Source organism: Oryctolagus cuniculus, chromosome 16 (genome assembly GCF_964237555.1).
Source record: "Oryctolagus cuniculus chromosome 16, mOryCun1.1, whole genome shotgun sequence".
NCBI lineage: Eukaryota > Metazoa > Chordata > Mammalia > Lagomorpha > Leporidae > Oryctolagus > Oryctolagus cuniculus.
Window position 1 is genome coordinate 42,538,127 of NC_091447.1, and position 27,329 is coordinate 42,565,455.

General features: G+C 39.8%; 1 protein-coding gene across 3 annotated transcripts in view; it reads right to left on the reverse strand.

The window, feature by feature from the left end:
• Positions 1-27,329, reverse strand: part of VPS50 (VPS50 subunit of EARP/GARPII complex) — a 114,843-nt gene that overhangs the window by 79,439 nt on the left and 8,075 nt on the right. For 2 of the 3 annotated variants that reach the window (XM_008261723.4, XM_051852990.2), the window contains exons 2-9: positions 25,492-25,560; positions 16,914-17,036; positions 15,344-15,415; positions 14,150-14,203; positions 13,241-13,311; positions 11,842-11,959; positions 11,724-11,759; positions 10,545-10,627 (exon numbers count right to left, since the gene is read on the reverse strand). In XM_008261723.4, coding sequence (XP_008259945.1) covers positions 10,545-10,627; positions 11,724-11,759; positions 11,842-11,959; positions 13,241-13,311; positions 14,150-14,203; positions 15,344-15,415; positions 16,914-17,036; positions 25,492-25,560 — 626 coding nt within the window. The remainder of the gene's footprint in view (positions 1-10,544; positions 10,628-11,723; positions 11,760-11,841; positions 11,960-13,240; positions 13,312-14,149; positions 14,204-15,343; positions 15,416-16,913; positions 17,037-25,491; positions 25,561-27,329) is intronic. The other variant, XM_070059817.1, reaches the window with a different exon arrangement.

The window sequence follows — 27,329 nt, forward strand, 5'->3', positions numbered from 1 at the left end:
CACATGTTACCATCATCCCTCAGTCCCTATTTTCTACCTCAATAAATAAAACTACAGAGACAGAAGGAAAGAAGAAGACCATTTTACTAGACTCTGGGTCTGCAGATGCCTTAGCAGGAAACAGATGAGCTGTGCTAAAATCACTTTCACCCCTGCCATATGGAGTTCAACAGCTCAGCCAAGGCTGAGGCTAGAAACCCAGACACAGACAGACAAGGACAACACGCATAATGGTGACTCCTGGCTAGTAAACACGTTCCTTATGCAATCTTTGAGATTTACAGGAAAAAGAAATACATCTAAATTCATTCATGGGTGAGAGTAATGGTTTCTTCAGCTTCTCTGTCCAAAAAAAAAGGAGCTTTAGTGTATATGAAATTACAATAAATCTACAGGTTGGTTTTAATGTGCTTATTAACAGTTACATGATTCTGTATCTTATGTAATAAGAGTTAATGCAAACATAGTAATGTAAATCACATGTAGAAGATGACAAAAAACTTGGTTTCATTAAAAATGTTTTCAAAATCTACAACTGCAGATAGACAATTTATTACTAATTTAAAAACACATATATAAAAATTATGTGATTAAGGAGTGGGCATTAAATGCACAGCTTTTAAAGAAGCCCTGTCATTTAGAATAGTGGATTCAAGCCATTTTAGTCAATTAATCAAAGCATGTTGAAAGGAGCTACTCATAAACATGTTGATAAATAAAAGCTACATTAGGGTTTAAAAAAAAATCACTGGTTCTAAGATGGAAGGCTAAAAGCTTTTAAAAGCTATCTGCAAGCTGAATGGAATGAATCAAACAATTCTACAGAGCATTTTTAACATCACTGCAGAAAATATTGAAGATAACATATCTACAAATAACTAATTAATAATGTTCTTTTTAAATAGCTGACATAGGAAAAGCACATATTCACAAAAATGAGTCCTAGAAAGGTTGCACATAAATCAATATTTTATTCAAACTTCATTGTACAAAAAGACAAGATGGCCCAGAGATAATCACCCTCTTAATGAGTGCTTCCTGGTCTGTAATTTAATGATTTAAGGAAAAGTCCCTCAATATCCTTGGACATCAATTTCTTTTTTTTAAGCTAAATTTTTTTATTTATATGAAGTGAACGAATTCCATGTATTTCATACACCCAGATTAAAAGCACAATGATACTTCCTCCCTACCCTCCTTTCTGCCCACACTTCCACCCTTCCTCCTCCTCCCTTTCTTATTTTGTCTTAATTTTTACAATGACATACTTTCAATTTATTTTATAATCACAAGCTTAACCCTCCACCAAATAAAGAATTCAACAAGTAGTAAGTAGAAAAACCATTGCTCTTCAATAGTATAGGAAAGAGCTGTACCAATAATCACATTTCAAAATGTCAATTCACTCTTATACATTACCTTTTTTGTGCTCTGTATATTAATTACCACAAATCAGGGAAAACATATGATATATCCAAAGGAAATGAAATCAACATATGAAAGAGTTACCTGTTTTCCCCTGTCTGTAGCAGCTCAATTCACATTAGCTAAGATATGGAATCAACCCAGATATCCATCAACTGACGATCAGATAAAGAAAATGTGGTACATATACACTATGGAGTATTACTCTGCCATAAAAAATTTAAAAATGAAATCCTGTCTTTTTTACCAAAATGGATCCAACTAGAAACCATTATGCTTAGTGAAATAAACAGTCCTAAAAAGACAAATATTAATTTCTTATTGAAGGTGAGCTTGATTAAAAAAAAAAAATTTGCTTTTAGCCATAGTGTTTCAGGATTCTATTAGATACTGAACGCCAATTACCAAATGACATATGTTTGTACATGGATCAGTAAAGTTCTAAAACTTTCTGAATGAACTTTAGGTAAGTAGACGTCCAAGTTTACCCTCTATATTCACAGATCCTGGAAATGCTAGCATGTCTAGCTCCCAGCACAGTCCAGTGGTTTCAGTCTACTCAAAGAAGCAGAGAATTTAACAGAACTTCAGAGAAAAATCTGACTTTCAAACACTATGAACCTAAACCAGTAACATTAAGGCACCATCATATGACCAGACAGTAACAAAATTCTCTAGGTCCAGCCAGATCACTGCCTGTGCTTTCTTCAAAAAGCCCTGACCTAACCTACAACACAATCTTTCAATCCAAAGCTCTGAGTCTATCACTGAGGATACTGAATGTTCAAAACAATTAATTTTATGAACTGCAATTCTATAGCAGAAATCAGAGGCCACAGGTAAAACTCAAGCCAGCAGCCTGTTTCAAAATAAAGTTTTATCAGAATAAAACCACATCTATTTGTTTTGGACTTAGAAGAGGGGAGATGAATACTTGCAACAAAGACCTTATGGTCTGTGAAGCCTAAAATACTTATGATCTGGCCCTTTAAAGACAAAGTTTAATGTCCCTGTATCACAGTTTAACCGAAGAATTTCATAAATATCCAAAGTAAAGGGAAGAAAGATTTATACACACACACACAAACACACACTCATACATAAATACACAGACACACATAAATATACAAACACAGTGCTCAGACAACTGAGTAATGACTTTCATTTTTCTGGAGAAAATAATTGTTCTTTGAATCATGTGTATAACCTGTATTATTCCAAAATCAGTTTACCTCCTTTGTATCCCTTTTTTAAAAGACAATCTATAACAAAAGAGGACAAGGAATACACAAGAATATCACATAAGACATGATGGAAGTTAAGTAGGATCTTTTAAAAATGTGAAAAATGTTCAACAGAAATTAAACAAATACTACTCAACCTTGATTTTCATTTAGAGATCAGAATTATTTTCCTTATATAAGTTCAATCACTCTACTCAGTTCTGCAGATAATATCTGAATAATCATGGGGCTGGCGTCATGGTACAGTGGGCTAAGCCACCAACTGCAATGCCCACATCCCATATGAACACTGGTTCAAGTCCTGGTTGCTGTACTTCCCATTCAGCTCCCTGTTAATGCACCTGGAAAGGCAGCATTAGATGGCCCAAGTGCTTGTGCCCATGCTACCTACATGGAGACCCAGACAGAGCTGCAGACTATAGGCTTTGGCCTGGTCCAGCCCTGGCTGTTGTGACCATTTGAGTTGTGTATCTCTCTCTCTCTTCCCCCTTCCCATCTTCTCTCTGTAACTCTACCTTTCAAATAAACCCTTTAAAAATATGTATTTAAATAATCATGATACAATAAATGAAATCTATTAGATTAAATTTTTGGAAGCAAACTTTTGAAAAAGCATAGGAGATTTAATTAGAGTTGCAAAAAGAATGCAAGTGATATAAAATTCACCAAGTAAAAACAACAGTTTCATTAACAACACCTGGAAGATGGAAAAGGGAAGACAACAAAGGAAGTACACCAAATTCCTATCTCTAATTGATAGTCTGAAGCAGATGAGACATCAACTGATACCTATCTATAGTGCTACCCCGGGAAAAAGATATTCTAGTATGATATCTGAAATTACATGGCTGGCGCCGCGGCTCACTAGGCTAATCCTCCGCCTTGCAGTGCTGGCACACTGGGTTCTAGTCCCAGTCGGGGTGCCGGATTCTGTCCCGGTTGCCCCTCTTCCAGGCCAGCTCTCTGCTGTGGCCCGGGAGTGCAGTGGAGGATGGCCCAAGTGCTTGGGCCCTGCACCCCATGGGAGACCAGGAGAAGCACCTGGCTCCTGCCATCGGATCAGCGCGGTGCGCCGGCTGCAGCGCTCCGGCCACGGTGGCCATTGGAGGGTGAACCAATGGCAACGGAAGATCTTTCTCTCTGTCTCTCTCTCTCACTGACCACTCTGCCTGTCAAAAAAAAAAAAAAAAAAAAAAAGTAAAAATAAATAAATAAATAAAATTACAATGAAATCTACTTAGAGAAAAATTAATTCACTGTAGAAGACACTTGTAAGAAAGGGAATGGTGGATGGGGCAGAAGGAAAACTTTAGTCAAAAATTAAAAAAAAGAGAGAAAAGGAAAAACTTTACATTTTAAGAACCGACTATTTTTTTGCCATGTGCAAATATTATTCTGTCTTATTTTTAAACAATGTTACATTGAGAGGATGAGGCAGAGGAAAACAAGTTAAATAAAAAAATAAGGAGTGCAGATGGGTTCAAATCAGCATGATCTCAACACTTTGGGCCAAGGACACCAAACAACAAGGCAATGGATCTAGCTTACAGGCCTGGTGACCCAGAGGAAACACTCAACACTCACACAGTAAACAGGGCTCCTGATGGGCCCTGGCCAAGACTAGACAAAGAGAAGGAAAGCACATCTTGCTAGAAAAGAACCAAGGCAACAGGGAAAGAAAAGTCCCTAGCACAGGTTATATTTGTTGGCGAAGGCTTTGCTCACTGTGTGGTTTACAGAGGTTCTACAACCTCCAACTTTCACAAATCTGGAAAATTCATAGTTGGATGAAAAAACATAAAAGGGTACTGTTGAGATTACAAGACATTAAATACATCTGTCTATTAAAGCACAGTACTCAAAAAACCCGTTCTCATAGTACCCAGAACTTTTGGCACATACATACAATGCCCTCAGTCCCCTCAAGTAGTTTCTTTCAAATGAAATAAAAGAATAATAAAGCAGTTTTGACTTTTAAATCTTTTCTTGAAACTAATTAAGATACACTTCAAGAGAAAAAGAAATGAAATGCTTCACTCCCAGAAGCACTTTGACATAAATACATTCTGATTCTTACTCCCAGTAAGTCCCAACTATATGACTCTGTCAATCAATTCAAGAACTGTCAAATAGCGTAAAAATGTTCTCTGTCAGCTATAACAGTGAACAAAATTGGTATTTCAGTAGCTTTTATTAAAAATGCTGAAACACAGCACATCCCAAGGAAGATACAGGGACAGAAGAGGTACCAGTTTCCTTTCACTTTTTCTAAAAAAACTGAGTACATCATATTATTACTTGTCATTTCATATATGAAACTACAGTCACATAATCTGAGACATGCTAGATATAGTCAATGCCTCTTTATAAGGAAGCAAATATGTGAATTCTGTTTTTCTGACTTTCAGGATCATAAGAGGCAGCCCTGAGACATTATATATATGTAATCTATCCCAAGTACCTCTCTTTGGGCCACAGAGTCTCTTCCTGATACTAAAAACCTTATTTCCAAATAAAGGAGTGATGTGACTTGAAGAAAAGAATATATAATCTACCAAAGAAAAGTTAAAAAGTAGATGAGCAGGTACATTGTATATATGAACTTGCTTTGAAATACAAATATTTTTTTAAAAATCACATCAGAGTCCAAAAATGCTCTAAAACATAAGTGGTTGTCTTAACTTAAAGAGATCACTAAAAAGAATATATTTAACACTTTCTAGCCATTAATAGGAATGAACACCAGATTTGCGTGTTGAAAAAAAATGAGACTATGTAAATTCAGTTAGAAATCAATTACTATTCCAATGATTACCAGAGTGTCAAATGATTTTTTTCCTCTGAATTATGCAGGTCCAAGCAAAAGTTAAATCTCGCCTTTGATTTAATTCTACAAGTCAGGTCAGGTCAATTAAATTAACTTTTAATCTGTTGCGGAATCCTTTCTGAACAGGCCCAACCAGAAGGCTCAAGAATGGGTACATGGGGCTGATGCTGTGGCGTAGCAGTTAAAGCCACCGCCTGCAGTGCCAGCATCCCATATGAGCGCCAGTTCTACTCCTGGCTGCTCCACTTCCATTCCAGCTCTCTGCTATGGCCTGGAAAAGCAGTAGAAGATGGCCCAAGTCCTTGGGCCCCCGCACCCGCATGGGAGATCCAGAGGAAGCTTCTGGCTCCTGGCTTTGGATCAGCGCAACTCCAATTTGTGTTTTAGATGACCAGAGGGGAAAAAAAAAAAAAAAAAAAAAAGAAAGAAAAAATACATGGCAGAAAACAGGAGCATCTAATTAATAAACACAAATAAAAGGATGTTAGAATACAGTGGATTTTGTGTTTGTGGACTCCATTTGTCCCACACATACAGTAACCTGTCCCTACATCCCACATCACGTTACTTACAAAAGCAGTGTACTCACTTACATGCAGATTCTAAAACAACTCACAGAAGCAGAGAACAGTGGCTAGGGATGGCATACCAAGGGTAGAAAGCCTCAGATGGGAAGAATATGGTTTGGGATTATTGTGTGTTTGCTTGTTTGTTTTTGAGATCTATTGCACTGCACAATGAATATGGCTAACAACTCAGTACTATATATGGTTTGGGATTATTGTGTGTTTGCTTGTTTGTCTTTGAGATCTATTGCACTGCACAATGAATATGGCTAACAACTCAGTACTATATATTCCAATATTACTAAGAGAATAAATATCAAATGTTATCATAATATCAAAATGTCAGAGTTGGGATGACAGGCTAATTGGATTGATTTAATCACTCCACATTGTATTCAAAAATCACATCACTTTGTATGCCACAAATATATATATACAATTATAATTTGATATATAATTCTTAAGTGTGTGAATCAACTTAAAACTTTAAATTAAAGACACAAATAAGTGAACAAACTTATGCTCTCCTAAGTAAGAATCAAAATAACATGTGAAGGGAAAGGGGGTCTGGCACTAGGCAGGCTGAACAGTAGCTAGCAAAGGAAACTGCCAGTATGCGGGAGAGAAGACCTGCTGGTGATGGGGCTGTCACCACCACAAATACCTTCAACAAACAGCTCTGCCCTCAGAGCCACCATGACACTTCCAACAAACCACCAAGCTAAAAACTAACTCTGATAGTTTTCCTGGGAAATCTAAGATAAGATCTCTTTACAATGATTTCTTTGGGATGTGAATGTATTTGAGATATATATTGTTGTCTGTTTGCAAAGACAAATTTTTCTTAGGATTTCATGTTCACTCATACATGTAAATATATGCTGGGGCAGGCATTTGGCATAGTGGTTAAAATGTCTACATCCCACACAGGAATGCCTGGATTCCAGTCTCAGCTCTGGCTCCTGATTTCAGTTTCCAGCTAATGTGCACCTCCCAAGAAGCAGCAATGATGGCTCAATTAACTGGGTTCCTGACACCCACATGGGAGACTTGACTGCATTCCCAGCTCCCAACTTCAACCATGCAGGCATCTGGGGAGTGAACCAGGAAATGGGAACTCTCTCCTACTCTCTCCTCCTCCTCTCTCTCTCTCTCTCTCTGCTTCTCAAACAAATTAAAAAAAAAAAAAAAAAAAGAAAAAAGAAAAGGAAAAACTAAAGAACAGAAGCCAATTTCATAAAAAATACAGCAGGCCTGTCATACACTGTATTACCTAAAACAATTATAAATCTAAACTACCATTATAGATCTTTTCAATCTCCAACTTTTTACGCTGGCTGATAACTGTAGTCATACCTCCACTTATTAACAAAAACAAACAAATAAACAAACAATAACACCTCCATGTTAACTTTTGTTTCATTTTTTAAAACTAGTTTAGCTGCATTTAAAAAAAATTCCTTATTTATTTGAAAGTCAGAGTTATAGAGAGAGGGAGAAACAAAGAAACAGAGATTTTCCATTCACTGGTTCACTCCCCAGATGGTCGCAACAGCTAGGGCTGAGTCAGGCTGATGTCAGGAGCCATGAGCTTTATCCGGGTCTCCCATGTGGGTGCAAGGACCCCAGAACCTGGGCCATCCTCCACTGAAATTCCCAGGTGCATCAGAAGGGAGCTGAATTAGAAGTGGAGCAGCTGGGACTCAAACCGGAGCCCATATGGGATGCCAGCATTGCAGGCGGTGGCTTTACCTGTTAACCCACAACACAGTCCCCTCCATTGTTAACTTTTAAAAGCCCAAATGAGAATTTCTTTCAAAGACCTTTTTTATGGCTAATTCTCATCATGTAAGATGTTAACTTTAGCACAGCTAAAACACAATTTTTGATTAATGGAAACTATAAAGTTTCAGCATGTCATGCTCCCTCAATCTCCTGCCACACTCATTCTTCACTATGATAACAGATGGTGACTTTTTCAAAGTCAGTCTCTGCTGCTTTCCCTGCAAAGCCTCAATGTATCATGTTCTCTATTTCATTTTCAACCTTTCACTCCTTTCCATCAAGGTTTCTCCCCCTGGATTTTCTCTCTTTTTCACAAAATTTCCTTACCTTAAACTTGCATGTCAATCAACTCCCATCAGATCTGTCCCCCAAAAGTCAAGTGTGACTTCACTGTTGTTATATACATCCAACCAATGTGCATTTTCAGTTCTTATTTTACTTGGCTTCTCTGTGATGAAGATTTAACTCACAGTGCCCAGAATTTGGTATCCACAGCCCCTCATGTTTGGCTTGACTAATGCCTCCAGCTCCCACAGTGAGATCTCAGGGCCCCCACTACATGCTCAACTTCCTCTCTCTAGAGCCCTATTCCACTTGAGTCTTCTTCAATGTGGGTCCTTCTTGACAGTTAAGGTTTCTCTGTAACCCCACAGATCATGCTGATCACATTATGTGTGGGCCACCAGTGTGCTGACAATTCCAAAGCAGACAACTGCATATAGTAAACACTGAAGAGATGTAGAACTGCTGGAATTAATTTCACCCAATAAAGAAGCTGTTATCACTACACAGATGTAACAGCACAAAATGAACCAGATGGGTGCTACATGTTTTCTTAGGATCCGGAATATGTCAAGAATGTCAGCCAGCGAAGCGGCTCACTAGGCTAATCCTCCGCCTTGCGGCGCTGGCACACCGGGTTCTAGTCCCGGTTGGGGCGCGGGATTCTGTCTCAGTTGCCCCTCTTCCAGGCTGGCTCTCTGCTGTGGCCAGGGAGTGCAGTGGAGGATGGCCCAAGTACTTGGGCCCTGCACCCCATGGGAGACCAGGAGAAACACCTGGCTCCTGCCTTTGGATCAGCGTGGTGCGCCGGCCGCGGCAGCCATTGGAGGGTGAACCAATGGCAAAAGGAAGACCTTTCTCTCTGTCTCTCTCTCTCACTGTCCACTCTGCCTGTCAAAAAAAAAAAAAAAAAGTCCAAATACACTCAACATACTAGAGCTAATTCCCCATTTACTCAATCTAATAAGTATAAATGATACTGTCAAGTTTTTAGTAACAATTTCTCTCAAAATGGACAAAACTAAAACATCACTAGTACCGCATGTTATGTGTGTCCTGAGCAAACAGAAAGTGTTATCTCAATCTGCATAATCCTAAGGGAAAAAAAAAACATGAATATTTCCTCTAGGAGGAAAATATCTTGCCCCACACCTATACCCAGGAAAGTCCTATATATGAGAATATTAAAAAGTTAAAAGAAAAACATTAATTAAAAACTGTATTAGGGGCTGGCACTGTGGGTTAGTAGGCTAAGCCCCTGCCTGCGGCACCAGCATCCCATATGGGCACTGTTTCAAATCCTGGCTGCTCTTTTTCTGATCCAGCTCTCCACTGTGGCCTGGAAAAGCGGCAGAATATGGCGCAAGTGCTTGGGCCCATGCAACCACGTGGGAGTCTCAGAGGAAGTTCCTGGCTTCAAATTGGCCCACCTCTGGCCATTGCAGCCATTTGGGGAGAAAACCAGTGGATGGAAGACCTCTCACTCTGTCTCTCCCTCTCTCTCTCTGAAATTCTACCTCTCGAATAAAGAATAAATAAAAATATTTTTTAAAAATTGTATTTCTGTTTTCCTCTACCATAATCCTTTCATTTTTCAGATACCCCCAATCAACATCTATAACACTAATGAGTCATGTTCACCGCCAGAATTTCCATAACAGGAGAGACAAAGCAGCTGCATTCTCTAATGGATATAGACTGAATTGGAAAATGCATTTGCTTGACAAGCACATTATTTTATTTAGATGGTATATTTATTTGTGATGGATTTATAGTGATGATGGAAATCATACCTCGGAAACAGAGACTCCCAAGATACTGTCACAAGTAATACAAAACCTTCATTATAAGCAAACCAAAAATCTATTAATAAGCAAAAGATGCAGCATCACTTTTGCACTATACATCTTATAATTGTACAAGACACCAATATCAAATATGTAATCACTTAAATATCACAAGGATGACTATTATCTAAACGAAAAGCAAATTTTCCAAAAGACTTATCACATTGTGGCAGACACATGAACCATCAGGATGTTAGAAGGAGCCAGCAATACCACCCTCAATATTTATAGGACGGGCAGAGTTGAGGGAGACAAGTTTCCAAGAGGTGCAATGGAGAAGTAAACAGATGAGCTTATTCTTGTGTACTATTCTATAAAAATAAGATCAGCCATATCAGAAAGACTAGAAAGAAAGAATTTCAACAAGATACGACATAAAAGTGGAGGCTATGATCTTTCACTGCTTAAGAACTGCTATTCTATTAACTTTACTGTACTGCCCATTTACCAACATGAATGCTACCAGAACATTTGATATGAACTTTAAACATTTATTAACATTGTGTGTTACAAGACTCCTACATAAAACTGGTGCTAGAATCAGCTTTGGGCTTTGGTGCAAGCTTACCTGATACAGCTGTAATGCTTGAAGGTGCTGGCCGCATTCTGACATTCCAGGCATAGCTGTATTGCCCCAGGATAGTCTTCCTCCTTAGACAACCACAGAAGCCATCAGACTGCAAACATTTTTTCTTAAAGCCCCTCATAAAAACACCTCACTGTTTCCACTGCAACCACAAGCCACAGAATCCAAAAACTGTAATGCCTCTTAAACAAGGATCAGAACACCAATTAATAAGTAACAAAGAGACAGCTAACTCTAGGCCTAACAAGTATGCACAGAAAAAAAAAATTTAAATCATTCTGTTTCCTTCAACACAGAGTAACAGGCCTCTGAGACACAACAAAGTCTACACAGAATTACACGCTGCTCTACAGAGAAAGCTTTCTTCCAATGTACCATCTCCTTCCAGGGAAGTTTACACAAGATGCTCCCCGACGGTACGCATTCTACCTGTAATCCACATTCAACGGTTCTACCACCAAGGAAAGAGATCCATAAACATTTCTAAAGAAATGAATTTGGGAAAAATAGTGAAGTATTCACTAATAATCTCACAATATTTTTATCCCACAAACAGTAATTTAGTATCAAATGAAGTTCTCAAATGGGTTTCTCAAGCTCTAGTTTAGTAGTCATCCTTTAGAAGGAAGACAATTATCTCAAAAACCACAGATAATGTTCCCTACGCTCCTATCTAAATTCCACAGGTGCAAGACAAACCATGGGGTACACAGAGACAATGACAAAGCACTCACCCCCATGGAGCTCACATATTACAGGGAACTACACTTGTTACATGATATTTTGGAGAACTTCATTACTATATTTTGACTATAACACTAAGAATACAGAGAAGAAATACAGGAGAAAACAGCTCAATCAGAAAAACAATTAATACATGAGCTATCAATTATAACCAAGAGATCATACATTACTTAAACCATGACTATTTGTTAGATGTCAAATTTGATTTTACTATGGCCTGGACACAATGTAGCCAAAAGACTGAAGTTATCCTTCCAATGTTACATTATTTCAAATAAATGCTTTCCCAAACAAATGTGTTTTTCTAAATGAAGTATACATTATGTCAGTAGGAAAAAGTTCTACAAGAATCTTAGCATGTCTATGAATACACCTTTTCCATACACCAACTGGAGAAAACATGCCTTGTTAACTTACCTCCAGCATTTCACTTAAGCGTACATCTGTTCTTTGCTGAAAAAAAACAAAAATCAAAGGTAAAATCTGTTTCAACCACAAACCAAGTTTCAATTTGTAAAAAGTGGCCTATATATACCAATGTTTTGATCGTTCTCAGAGATTTCAGGAGGCCAATCAGCAGCTGACGCTTCCTTTGATTTGCAAGGAGGCCTAAGCTAGCTTGAGTAAAACCTTCTTTTGCAATATTCAGGTGTCTGCAAAAGGGAACAACACATGGTTAAAACTTTCTAGTACAGTAAGAATTATTATCAACACAGAAAAATTCTGGCAACTAGTGATGGGGTGACTGACCTGGATTACTCTTAGAACAGGACTATGGCTACTATTTGACAAACATATTCAATTACTTGGTCTAAGCAGACATTTTTCAACATGCTGGGAGTAGAATAAGAAAAGAACAGGGGCTGGCATTATGGCATAGGAGGTAAAGATGCCACCTGCAGTGCCAGCATCCCACATGGGCACCAGTTTGACTCCTGGCTGTTCCATTTCCAATCTAGCTTCCTGCTAATGTACCTGAGAAAGCAGTGGAGGACAGCCCAACTGCTTGGGGCCCTGCCCCGACGTGGGGGACCTGAAAGAAGCTCCTGGCTCCTGACTTCAGCTTGGGCCAGCCATGGCCACTGCAGCCATTTGGGGAGAGAACCCGTGGATGGAAGAGCTCTTCCCTGTCTCCCTCTCTCTCTCTCTCTCTCTCTCTCTCTCTCTCTCTCTGTAACTCTGCCTTTCAAATTAAATACATGATCTTTAACAAAAGAAAAAAAAGGACAGAAATGTAGAATAAACATTTAAAAGTTTAATACAGGGGCCAGTTTTGTGGCACAGCATGTTAAGCTGTCGCTAGAGGGACTGGCATCCCACATCAGAGTGCTGGTTTGTGGCACAGCTTCACTTCTGCTAATGCGCCTGAGAAGGCAGCAGGTGATGGTCCAAATGTGTGGGCCCCCGCCACCCATGAGAGACCTAGAGTGACGTCTGCACTCCTGGCTTTAGCCTGTCCAAATCCTGGCTGTTGCAGCCATTTGGGGAGTGAACCAATGGGTGGAAGATCTCTCCACCTCACTTTCTCTCCCTGTCTCTCCGTCTCTTTCTGTCACTCTTTCAAATAAATAAATCTTAAAAACTTAATAAAATGTTTACAAGATAATTTCATTTTCCTAGTAATTTGATTTTATTGCGTTTCACAGAATAACAGACTGACGAGTTGGAAAAAATAAAAAGCTGGTCTTTCACCGTAAATAGTTTAAGAAGCACTAGTCTAAACTATATAAAAAAAATATTTTTTTAGCCCATGAGTAGATGTATAGATATCACCATACACCCTTATGGTGCAGTGTTTACATCACAACATAAATTCATTTAAGGAATGGCATTCAAGAAACCATAGCATAATGGAAAATCAATTATTAGGATGGATTTCATAGTTATTGGAATATTTTGCAGTTTAAAGAACAAAGTATCATCAGAAGCAATACCTCCTCCCATTGGTGCAGATAACAGCAGCCAGCTGAAGTCCTGTCTGCAGTGAGGTAACTCTTTCAAGTTCCTATGGAAACATCAGCTATAGGTTATCATTTGAAACATTCTTTTTTTTCTTATTTACATGGCATGCTAACAAAAATTCTAGTGGGTTTCAAAGAAAAGCCTCCTTAGAAAGCAAAGTCACATCAAAAATACCTGAACGTGAGAAATGTTAGTATATATCCCACAAAATCATTTAAAATGACTACTTTCACTGATTTTCACAATGACATATGATAAAATATTTAATTAGGATTGCTTGGGAAGAAATCTAAACCCATCCTGTTTTAGACAGGGAAAAAAAAAAAAACAATGTCAATAATAATATACTCCTTTAAATATTTCTACCCAACACAACTTCTCAATGTAATTAAGTATATGACAAATATACACTAGGATTTCTGTTGGCTAAGATTTTTTGACAATCAATGCCTTCATCTGAACTGGCAGACATTTTCTATGGAGGCTCTGATTTTCTAATGAAAATACAGATTCAGCTAGACAGTCTCAATTTTGCCATATTTTAAAGCTGGACTGTTGTACAGACATTGAGTCATCATTATCGCTGGTCTAGAAGTCTGTCACAAAGCTAAATGAAGCAATTCTTCTCAAATTTTCTGAAGTTTAATAAACCAAAGAAATCACTTTAGCATCATAAATAAACACTGCTACACTTCTTCAGTTTGGTAAATTCTCCTAAATGACAGAAAAGTGTACACATGCACACACACACACAACACATTCCTCAATTAGTCAAGTTGTGGCTACAGATTATGAATAGAAGAACAATTACAATATTTTGACAGTTTAAAGTATAAATTACTCAACTATTTTTAAAATTTTACTAAAAAAAAATATCCTACCTTTACATAGGCAGGCTGTTTTTCAAGGATTAAATCTGCTACTTTTTTAGAGACCTACAAGAACATGCAATCAAACAAAGGAAGTAAAAGAAAAAGCCTCATGCTTCCTACTACATTTTACATTTACAGTTTTTTGCACATATATTTCATAGGTCTTCCCAATAACTTCTAGAGCAAAAATCGACATGCTATGGCCACACACACTTCCTTGGTCTATGAAATTAGCAAAAGAGGTCATGTAGTAAAGCACCCAGCACCATTCTTAATCAAAACTCAATAAATGATCATTATTGCTGTCAGTAATATTGAGTTTCATTCTCTGACTTGGCATACACAAAGATGTAACCATTTTAAGGGTACAGGATTTGATTTAGAAAGATAAACCTGTTAGGACAAGTAAATGTTTAGTCAATTTATGAAGACAATAGCTTGTACCCTTCACACCCTTTGGACCACAAAAGAAGTTAAACAAGATGTTTGGTCGCTCTGCTCCTGAGAAATTGAAAACACAAGTTTTGAGGAATACTATGACAACACCTAAGGTTCTGCTGGTCAATCCCATGTATGTTAACATGTGCTGTACAATCAGAATGACTTTGGACATGAGGCTCCCACTGCACAATTTCAGGGCCTCCGCCAATTACAGCGCAACCAAACACAGCACACAGAAGGTCTGTAGCAAGTGTCAGCTCGGGAAGCCTACCTGGCTCCTTCCCCCAGGCCGAATGAGAACAAAACACTGCACACTCATTAACTACTGCACCCATCCTTCCACGTTTCTTAATCTGTTCCAAACATCTTTGAAATTATGTGATCTACTTCCTAGATAGTCACTGCTTTTGCCTAGAAGGTTTCCATCAAGGTTAGAAAATCGAACTTTAAATAGCTTAATAAAGAAATACCCTTGTTAATCTTAAATATCATTTTAAGAATTACAAAGATTCCATAGGAACTGCTGATCACATTTAGGATTCCAGTCAGAGAACAAATTCTAGAAGCAAATCTATCAAACACAAGGAAAACTGCACCAGCATTAAACTTTAATATACATGTATCATTTGGGTCAAAGTTGTTAAATAATAGAACTTGTTTGTATGTTAACAGATTAGTTCAAACCATAAAATCTGCAAACCTTACACCTCAGTTTTGTCTTGCCTACACTTTTATTGGGAAGAAATGTGACTTTTTACTTACTGCAGCTTGCTGCTGCTTCAGTTTGTCTCTGTACTCCTCTAATTCTTGCAAATTGAGAACAGGTGGGAGCTTCTACAGAAAAAAAATTCATAAACAAAGAGTTAAAAAATAAACTGCTCAATTCGATTTCATTTACCTGGCCACCTGTGACTAATGAACCACAATCTGTGAGCACAAAACAGTGGCACAGCCCACTGCCCTGCGTCTTTCCTGTCCTCCAGTCTCCCTCACGAACCTCCAGCCACAAAAGCCTCCATATGTGCACCACATAACCCGGGTTCCATCCCTCAAGTAGCCTTGCTACCTCCAGGAAACCCCATTACCACCTGGGCTCCCAGCCCCGGGTACAGAGACACGGTTTCTGTGACCTCTACAAGGAGGATGTGGGGACAGCCCCTAATCCCAATCCCCGATTCCACCAGCCCAGGACTGTCCCTAATTTTGTACGATAAAATGCAAAACAGATTTCCCATCTGAAACATTCTGAATGGTTAACAGGGACAGTGCGAGTTGTTGGACTACATTCTGGATGACATCAGCTTACAGAAGACAGTCTAGGAAACTAACAACAAACACGCGAGTCATCATGTATGTGGGCAAATGAGCTCCAGGTCTCAGTCACCTGCTGGCAAAACTTCCGGCTGGGGTGGGGTGAATTGGTGGATGCTACTTGCACGGGTATGTATGCACACTATATTCGCTTTTCTCTTAAAACCAAAGTACTATTCTGCCATTATTTTTTTGAGGTTCTTACAAATTCAAAAAGCCAGTATTGTTAACATTATGTCACAGAAGCGTTTATCACAACTAAACAGCTATGCAGTACACATTCATGATTAATAGTCTCAGAGCTTTCCTAAACATATTCAGATAATATAAAATAGGAGAGAAGCAGCATACTAATATGCTGGATGTTAACAACTGAAAACTACGGGGTGGAGGCGGGATGGGGGTGGAGGGAGACCAGCATTGTGGTGTATCCAGTAAAGTCGCGCCAGCAAAGCAGGCATCCCTTATGGGCACTGGTTCATGTCCCAGCTGTTCCACTGCTGATCCAGCTTCCTGTTAACGTGCTTGGAAAAGCGCTGGAAGATGGCCCAAGTGCTTGGGCCCCTGCACCCATGTGGGAGACACAAAAGAAGTTCCTGGCTCCTGGCTTCAGGATGGCCCAGCCCTAGCCACTGTGGCTATTTGGGGAGTAAACTAGTGGATGGAAGATATCGCTCTCTCTCTCTCTCTCTCTCCCTTTCTCTCTCTCTCTATAGTTCTGACTTTCAAATAAATAAAATCATAAATCTTAAAAAAAAAAAAAAGATGAAAGAAACCCAAAACTATAGAAATGTTTCCCTACTGGTATTCCAGACTTGCACTTAAAATTATGTTCTTAAAAATAATTTCATTTTAAATAATGCTGACACTCAGTTAGCCATCATGTGGGAATAATACACCTGCTTTGGTATCATAAAAATATAAACACAAATGCCCCTAAAAGGGATGCAAATCTCACAAATGCAATCATTCAATAACAAAAGGCAGTAGGCATATTTTAAAGAAATCTTTTTTGTTTTACCTCCAGTTCATATTTAACAATATCAAATGAGTCTGCAGAAAAATATACTTGTTCAATGCTATTAATCAGCTCTTGTTCAGCTTGAGGGTCACTGGGCTGTTCTCGGAGTTCCCTGAATTCCTCCTTTAGGGACAAAAAAAAAAAAGCATGGTTATTATAGTTACAGTTTTTAATATTCCATCTGCGTGGAAATCATCTGTCTTAACAGTCTGTCTTCTAATCAAAGATACAAACTAACAGGAACCCTGAGAAGCAGCCAGCCAACCCTATTGGCAATCTCAGAGCTCCTGCCAGGCAGAGAAACCCTGGCTCCGAAGAAGTCCACATGCTTAGCTCTGCGATTCCATGAGGCTTCCTTCTGATTTTGAACCAAACTCCGTTATTTCATAAAATGTTTTCTTTCTAATGATGCAGAATGAGGCTTCTTTGGATTTGTACAACAGAAAAGAGCTTCATAAACAAACCCCTACCCCTGATGTCAGCATTCTTATCCTATGCAATTTTACCATATAAATGGATGAAACTTCAATTCATAAGAATTTCAATAATTCAGATATCTACTCCCCTGCCATGTTGGTTAATCACTTTTATGATTATGATTGTTATTATTATGGACAGGTAGCAAGTTAACCTTGTGATTTCTTATTCAAATTAACCTCAAGCACATTTATGTACACCAAAAAATTATTATTAAAAATCATTTTACATTCATTAAAATACTCTAAAATCTTAATGAATCATCAACTAATCAAGCATACAAAAATTACCTGGTCAATTAAAGAATATCAATTTCCAAATATAGTTAGTCTAGAATATTTTATTACCGCACATTTTCCTTTAATTTATAAAAAGAGCTAGTTTGTAGCACACATTTGATGTAGCAGTTAAGACATCCGTTGAGATGTCTGCATCTGCTATCCGAGTGCCTTGGTTCAAGTCTTGGCTCCACTCTGAATTCCAGCTTCTTGCTAATGTGCATCCTGGGAGGCATCAGGTGACGGCTCAAGTACTTGGGTCCCTCTACCCACACAGGAGCCTGGACTGAGTTCCAGGCTTCTGGCTTCAGCCTGGCTCAGTCCCTGCCATTGTGGGCATCTGGATATCTGTCAGTCTCCACTCCCCCACCACATACACACACACACACTCTCACCTTCACTCTCTTCGTCTACCTGTCAAATAAGTAAACAATTTTTTAAAAATTAAAAAAGGGTTGGCTTGGACATCATTTAGAGTTTAATATTATATATTTATAAAATTATTAACTATAAAATTGCCCTTATGAGTAGGCTCAAGCTCAAAGAAAATATTAGAACAATAAATCACAATCTCAGAAGGTGAACTGTTTAAATGTGAACTTCCAATAAATTTTAAAGTGAAGGTGAAGTCATATTAAAAAAAAAATCAAACCTGCATAATCAAATATGCATGAGAAAGGAGATACCTCTTATAAAACAGACTCACAAAAAAATAAAGGTTAAAAGCACAGCCATCACTGATACAGCAAGAGATGAGATCCTATGAATGCAGTCAGAAACCTCACATCCTCATAGAGTGAGCAATGCTCCTGTGAGGGTGTGCCCACAACACACAACACGCTCATCCATGTGGCACTCTGGACAGTGATGCCGGGAATCCACGTAGGCTCGACCCATCCCACCTGTGGAAGGAAGGTTCCCAACTAGTCTCTCAACAGGTATGCATCCAGTGGGATGTGGCAGCACAGTGAGCCCAGGCATGTAAGAGGTCAGAATGTCAGGCATTTAAAACACCAGCTTTCATTCACTGAAATGTCATATGCTGAGGGAGGAAACAAGGGCCTGGAGACAGGATGTGGCAACGTGGCCTCGCTAGGAATTCTGCAGCACCAGGAGCAAATACATGCAGTCGGTCTCATTCATGTGTGTGTGTGTGTGTGTCTTTAAAAAATTGCTAAGATTGAAAAATATCAGGTACATCTAGTCAAGCCAAAAATTCAAATAGGCGGCAATAATCAAGTACTTAAATGAATACATGCCAATGGCACCTAATATCATACTAAGGTTGTCAGCATAGGACCTACAGATTGATATGAAAGTAAAGACACCAGGTTTTAGCTGCAGCTCAGAATCACCCTTGGGCAAGTTAGTTTCTTCATGCCTAGTTTTTTTCACCCGTAAAGGATACATAGACATATTTTCACTCGCTCAAAATAACAATGAAACAAATATCCAAAGTTATTAAGAATATGAAGGAGAACCACAATGCATTTATAAACACCTCTTAGGTGTGTGGTGATGAATGATGGACCCATGAGAAGGGCACAGTGTGTGCATGGACATAAGAGGTCAGATGCCAGTCCCTCCTAGAGAAATGTGCAGTTAACACCATAGGCTGCACACAGACCCACATGACTTGAAAGAACTGACCTGGAACACTTGATACTCCAGAGTAGAAAACCTGAGCTAAGGAGGGATACACTGAGAAAAGCAAAAATAAAAGTATCATATGAAGAAGAATGCAACCCAAAACAATGGCCCCCAGATAACATCACATCCCTACAAATACCCTCTTCCTTTCGGCCACTTTGGTGGCTCCCATGTGACAATGGAAAGTGAAGTTATGCAGAGGACCGCACGCTGAAGAGAATCCAAAGGGCCTTGTCCTCTGCAGTCCCAGCGCTCGCAGTCACAAGACTGCTTCCCGCTCACACTTCCCGTGGTGCCTGGCAGCCACGCACGTGGGCACTGGGTCCAGTGCCAGCTTCTTGAGACCACAGACCCCTGCTAACTCCCCGTCCACCTGCAGGCTCCCCGCACCAAGCACCCTGGAGCTCATAATCACAGGCCAAGCCAAACAATTCATACACACACCCCCCCCGCCCCCCCACCCCCTGCCCCTGCATTCAGAAAGGAAAATAACAGAAACAAAGGAAAAGGCAGCATGTTCTCCTTTTGATAGTCAAAACTTCCCACCAATTGCTAATGACAGGTTTTCCTTCCCACTAGAAGTAACAATAGATGTTAAATGATTTGGGCTTATTTTATGCGTGGGAACCAGAAAAGTAAACACAAGCAGCTATTCTGCATACTCCAGCACAATTACTCCTTAATTTTGCCATAATATAAACCAATTTCTTAGGATTAAAAATGCACAAAAATGCACAGGATTTCATCTAAAAGAGAACCTGCTTGGAGGGCCAATAAATGGGTGGGAGGCAAAATCTTAGATAAACAAAATTAAAAAGATTCCCTACAAAAAAATTAAATGGCAAAATTGGAGAGGAAAAACTGCCACTTGAAACTCTTGACATCATAAAATGTGCGATTCAGGGGCTGGTGCTGGGGTGCATGGGTTAAACCCACAGCCAGCAGTGACAGCAAACCATATGGGCGCTACTTCAAGTCCCTACTGCTCCACTTCTGATCCAGCTCCCTGCTTTTGCTCCTAGAAAGCAGCGGAGGATGGCCCAAGTTCTTGGGCCACTGCACCTCTGAGGGAGACTGGGAGAAGCTCTTGGCTCTTGGCTTTGGCCTGGCCTCACCCTGGCAGTTTCAGCCATTTGGGGAGTGAACAAGCATATGGAAGATCAGTTTCTCTGTCTCTCCTTCTCTCTCTCTCTGTAACTCTGCCTTTCAAATAAATAAATAAATCTTAAGAAACAAGAAAAAGAAAAAAAATGCTAAAAAAATGTGAAATTTAAGAAAACATTTACAATAACATTAGCTATTTAAACTAAGTTTGGGGTAAAACATTTTAGTCTTACAAATTGCCATGACATCAATAAAACGCTTAAAATGATGTATTTTCAGTGAACCTGGTGTCACGCAGTAACTGCTCAATGCAGATTGACATTAACAGTAGTTTAAGTGACCTGTGAAACCTGACTCCCAAGGCACCTGGCCCACAACCACAGAGGGTTAAGTGTGCCACCACCTGCCTGCCAATGCTAATCAAGCACAGTTAAAGAAAACAGGAGCAGCGTCCCCCAGAGTTACAGCAGGAGAAAAACTACAAGTAAGGAATTTCAGCGCAGAGCAGAGGAAATGAAAGTGTAAAAGGCAAAAATACACCAAATCTGACCCTCCCCCTCGGACTGTCCTCAGGAACAACCCCGCCCACATTCAAAACTCTCAGCCTCGTCTTGGTGAATAACACAGCTCCTCCCTCACAGGCTGCTGCAATCAGAGGGCTGGGACGGAGGCAGGGAGGCAGGGAGGGATGGGGCGGTCCCCTCCAGGGAAAAAGGAACAGATCTGGAGGAGATGAGAACTGGTAGAACTTCCCACCTCAGACCCTGGGGAGGCAGTCACCAGTAGGAAGCAAAGCACAGGGAAAGGCACGGGCACAACAGGTGGAGAGCCTAAGGGGTGGCTCCCTGCAGGGCAGAAAAATGCACTGCCCAGACACTAAAATTCTACTGAGACCTTTACAAATCCAACAGACTAATCAGAACCAAACTTGTCCCTTCCTAAAGATAAAGCATCTTAGCTCCTGCCATGTTGCCAGATGCTCTATCAATAATCACATTACTGCTCTATTTTCTCAACATAACAAACCAAGCAGGATGATTTCAGCAAGGTAGTAGACAACAAACAAGTATTTGTTGTCAGTATTTCAGGGGCTGTTTTCTCCAGCAGTCGTAACACGTCCCACTTCCTCATCTGTGCCCTATTTTGATCATCTCTGAGACAAAGCCGGGTGAATACGTGTGGAAAAATGCACATCGTAAGTGTAACTTTATAAAAAAATGAAGAAAAGCAATCATCATTGAAATCTACAGCACTATCGATCATTTAGCCAAGGCATTTTCCCTCTCAACGTAACAACAAAACGGTTTTATGAGAACTGGGGTTTCAAGTCTATAAAACAATCTGGGCTTTCAACTGTAAGATGTTATAAAATATTTCTCGTATATTTACAGTTTCCAAAAAGCTATAACTTTACAAAGCAATTTCCCACGTAAGAGTTTATCTCCTCAGGGGATGAATTCAGGTTTAGGAGGGAATAAAAAGACTACAAATTTTGCATTTATCCACTGCTCTCAAATTATCCAAAATACCATGCTAATTAAAAATATCAACTCAACTTCAGGACCTTCGATTCTGGGGCCCTCACTGTGGCACGGCAGGTTAAGCTACCACTTGTGACACCAGCATCACGTATCAAACAGCTCAAGCTGCTCCACTTTCTAATCTGGCTTCCGGATAACTGGCAAGGCAGTGGAAGATGACCTAAGTCCTTGGGACCCTGCCATCCATGTGGGAAACCCGAATGGAGGTCCTGGCTCCTGACTTGGGTCTGGCCCATCCTGGCTGTTATAGCCATTTGGGAAGTAAAACAGCGAACAGAAGATCTTTGTCTACCTGTCTATTTCTTTGTATCTCTCCCCCCACACACGCCCTGCCAACCCCTCTGTCACTCTGCCTTTCAAAAAAATAAATCTTTTATAACTGCAAAATGTTAGCTATGACAGTTTAACAGTTCCCCCACCAACAAACTCAATATGCTCTTGAATTGTGAAAATAACTTAGCCTAATTCTTAAACCCACAGAACAGCTTGGAACCTCACAATCTTGAGAAATGGCCAAATCTTCACTTCATAGGTCAGGTTTCAATACCTTACAGAAAATGTATAGAATTTAAAAACGAAATGCAAACCAATTCCCCTTTCTGTAATTAGCTTAACAGACAAGAGCTCACATTAGAAACCCAGTTACAAATCTAGCCAGCAAAGTGCATTTTCTGTGTGCCAGTCAGGGGGTAGGAGAAAAAGAAATTGTGGCCTGAATTTAGGATTTAGCTTTGCCACAACAAGTCGCATCAAAGACTTACAGCACATCTGCATTATTCTTCATCAGTCAACATGAAAAAACCAAAATCCTAACAACAAAAGCCATAATCTTATCAAAGCTAATATGACATCAAGACTCTGGTTGACTGGAAAAATAAATAAATAAAACCTGCCAGCCCCTAAAATCTACACAAAGCCAAAAGGAAGAACAAATTATTAAGTTTTCAATATTCAATCAGTATTATAAAGTCATAAATCACTGAGCTAGAAACAGTTTTGAGCTGAGCTATGCAAACAGTATTCAAAATCTATTTCAAACTACAGTTACCCTAAAACCATATTCCACATAAGTTTATAATGAATTGCCAGATGTCTGATTATGTGAGGAAATGGCACATTTTCTTAAAATCTCCCTAAAACAACAATAATAATCCATCAAAGGTAGCCGCTTCATCACTTTCTGTGTGTGTTTTCAATGAAACAGCTTTAAACCCAACTCTATTTTTCTTCAGGCTTTCAGTGCCATCTAGTGGAATCCTGGTGAGTTACAACTACAAAGAACATTTCAAACAATTTATAGAAAAATCTTATAAAAGGTATGGCACTGCTTGAATCCAACTTTACAGCACACTTAAGCAACAAGAATGGAAGTAAGCTCCCTGACCATGGGGAAGTCGTGCCTTTTGGGAAAGACTTTTGTCTTCTCACTGCTGTACTGCCAGACCCTGCAGAGTGTGTAGCATACAGTAGATGCTCACGAAATGTGTTGCTGAATATGCATAGAGAAAACACCAGAAGGCAAACTTACCCTTGACTGCATTGGTAATTTCATAATTTTTAAAGTACTTTTCTGCTGCTTATGTTTTCAGTTCAAAGTATCTTAATTTTATAGTAAAGGAAAAGGTCATTTTAAATTATTATTTTCCATTTTGTTGAAATGCTTTTAATACTTTGAAAATTTGAATGAGAATCATTTTTTGCAAACATCAAATTTCAGGCCATCAAGAACTAGTTACAACTTTTCAAAAATATGATTATATAAAATTAAATAATCTAAAACATATGTCTATGAGAGAAGCATAAAGTCACATCTAAAGTTGTGAAAAACACACTTAGCATTAAAGTTATCCCAAGCTACACCACGTAAGGAATTGCTTAACTCTTAACCTCAGTACTGACGGCAAACTTCCCCCACATCAAACCCATGTGCTGAAGGGGGCTTTACAGCTCTGGACCCAGCAACTCCAGTGTTCTCCAAACCACTGAGAGAGAAGGCAGAGGCACTGCTCCCTGCAGCGGTGCACAGACAGCAAACAGGGGCGAGGAGCTTGCCAGGTTCTCTTGGTGTAAGGCTAAGCACCGGCGTCCAGCACTAGGACCCATGAATGATTTGACAACCTCACTAACTTGGCTTTCTACTCTATGCCTGAGAAATCAACGCCCCGACTTCATCTCACCTCTTCTGTTTTCACTGCTGACTGTGATCCTAATTGGACACTGCACCAGGTATTCGTACACAGTACAGGTCACTGATGGCACCGGGGTTGGAGGGTCATGTAGAATACTGCAGTGAGGTCAGAAACTCCCTTCCTACCACTACTGGGGAAAGATCAAGGCTCAGAGTTTAAAGACAACAGAACGTTCTTACTAATGCATTCAAGCATTTTTTTATAGAGGCTCACTCATCAACTTGACATTGATTCTGAAACATGTAATACAGTCTAATTCAAGGCATATTCATAATGTATGGTAATCTTTTTTACATCAAGAAAATAAAGAGACTTACTTGTCAATTAAGATTTAGGATTCCTATTTCCCAAAATTTTATCATACCCAATAATCTTCACTAACTACTATATTGTATATGTCTCTTAAATTTTTGTCCAAATCATTGTATGCAAAAGGCATGCTTAGAATTTTATTATATTTAGGGAGAATGTTTGGGTCTAAGCTAACATACAGGCTAAGCAGTGAAAGAGAAATTCACATGATGGGGTAAAGCTCCTCAAAATGCAGGAAATCACCCGCCGAAGCACTGACCTGACCTAAGGCGGGGCCAGGAGTGGCCTTAGACTGCTCATCAAGAGAACTGGAGCTTATAGTTCAAGACGCCAGACCCAGAAACCAAACAGGACTAGACGACGTGATCCCCACATTTAATATCACAAGAGCCCACGGTCAGAGGTGCAGCTCTGGGTGTGACGGACCAGCTCCTCGCCCCGCACAGCTCCTGGTGGCGGCAGTGAGCAGCAAGGACTGGATGGCAGCTAACAGACCACCTGAAGGAAGCCTGCAGGCTCTGAAATCACATTTATTCCATTTGTAACCTGACAAGTTCACATGAGTGTCAACAAATTAAAATCTAAAATATCAAAATATCTACAACTTAGAATAGGTTATGTTTTAGTTGCTGTTTCAAATACCTCTGCCCAAAACATCATTTCTGGCTGAGCGTGACACAGTCTAAAACACTAGTGGTAAATTATCAAATTATAGCACAATAATTGTGTGTGTGTGTGTGTGTGTGTGTGTGTGTGTGTCTAAGGCTGCTTTCAAGCTAAGAATGTGATAGAATAAACTCCAAACTTATCAACTGTGCATTTTCAGCTTTGCTCCTATGAGTCACCCTGCATCCCAAGGTGTAACGAAAGCAGAAGCAACCCATCCCCTCACTGCCCTCAGAACTCCTGGGCTTGCCACAACAAGCATCTGCTGTGGGAAGAAAAGCCTCTCTGGATCGCTGTAGGCAGAGGCAGGGAGATGTCCCTCAGGAAGAAAACAGCCACGTTCCCCAGCCTGAATCCATACCTTTCCAGGGACCCGGAGGTTCTCGATGGCGCCGAGGTCACTGAGGCTCTCCGGAGGGCTTTTCAGACCCTTAAAAAGATAACAAGAGAAAAAGAGTTGCAAGTGCACTGAAGAACTGTCAAAGGACAGACACATCTAAGTGGGTTTCTTTTTTCTTTAAAAACAGAAATTTCTCTGCTGTAAGATATACGAACATATACTCTAAAAATAATCATTGCTTAATAAATAAAATATCTTTATTAAATCACATAAGGTTATACTTTTAGTATTTTTAAAACAAAGGTGTATTACGTGGCCCATTCAGAATTAATGCAGAAGTCCAACACAACCATGATTTTAAAACCCCCAAAGCAAAGAACCAGGTAACAAAGCATTCTGTAAAAGTGCTACCTTTTAATAATTACCAAATTCAGCTGGGGAAAAGGTCCTAGCAATAGTATCATGATTCACAGATGCACTATATATATTTACCAACTGCACTGATCAAAGATTCATAAGTAATGCTAAGTGCTTATTGAATATTTAAATAGTCCCTTTGTTTTACCTGACTATTCCTCACCAACGTGTCCAGTCCATGCTGTAATATTAAGGTTTACATCGCACCTCTTGTTGCTTTCTATGGATTCTTTAGCTCTTTGGAACCCTGTACTTTCTCATCTCAAATCAACTGAAGGACCCTGAAAGCCTCATTTGTACCAGGGGAAATTATTCAGAGAGCAAGAAGAGGTAATTTAAAGAGTGCCTTTTAAAAAACAGGCTATCCAAAACAAAGGCCTGGGGGCAGATGTTAGTCTAGTGATTAAGAGCCCACATGGCGGCCTAGCACCCCGGCTCACTAGGCTAATCCTCCGCCTTGCGACGCCCGCACACTGGGTTCTAGTCCCAGTCGGGGCGCCCGATTCTGTCCCGCTTGTCCCTCTTCCAGGCCAGCTCTCTGCTGTGGCCAGGGAGTGCAGTGGAGGATGGCCCAAGTGCTTGGGCCCTGCACCCCATGGGAGACCGAGAAAAGCACCTGGCTCCTGCCTTCTGATCATCACAGTGCGCCAGCTGCAGCGCGCTGGCCGTGGCGGCCATTGGAGGGTGAACCAATGGCAAAAGGAAGACCTTTCTCTCTGTCTCTCTCTCTCTCTCTCTCACTGTCCACTCTGCCTGTCCAAAAAAAAAAAAAAGAGCCCACATGGCACAGCAGGGTGCCTGGGTTTGAGTCTTGGCTCCAACTCCAGACTCCAGCTTCCCACCAATGCAGACCCTGGAGGCAGCAGGTAAATGGTTCAAGCAACTGAGTTCCTGACACCGCCTGGGAGACCTGAGTTGAGTCTGCTGCTCCCATTTTGTCCCAAACCCACCTACTGCAGGTGTTTGGGGAGTGAATTATGAATAGGAGCATTCATCATTCACATAAATAAATAAATAAAAATATTTTTAAAACATCAAAAGTCCCTGTAATATTAATCCTTTGGCAAAATTATCCACTCCATGAATTTGAGGATGTATGATATAATCAAGGTATCCTTTTGCTCTATTCTGGCCCTCTGGGGTGTTCAGTAAAATAAAATGCATGGGGTGCTTTATGGCGATCTTTCGAGATGTGGAGTTGAACTTGCTTACTGTTAAATTAGAGATGTGTTTCACCTTCACTAATGTAAAAGGCCACCAGTCATATTTATAATTTTCTATGACAAAGTACTCTGCCTCACACCCAAATCCTCCAAACTCCCAGAATATCTAACTTATGCACCCTTCTCTCCCCCACCTCTCTCTCTCATGCACATTCATCACTCTGATGAGAAACCAATATGCGCCTTCAGAATCATTTGCTCCACAAAGCCGGCTGCAAA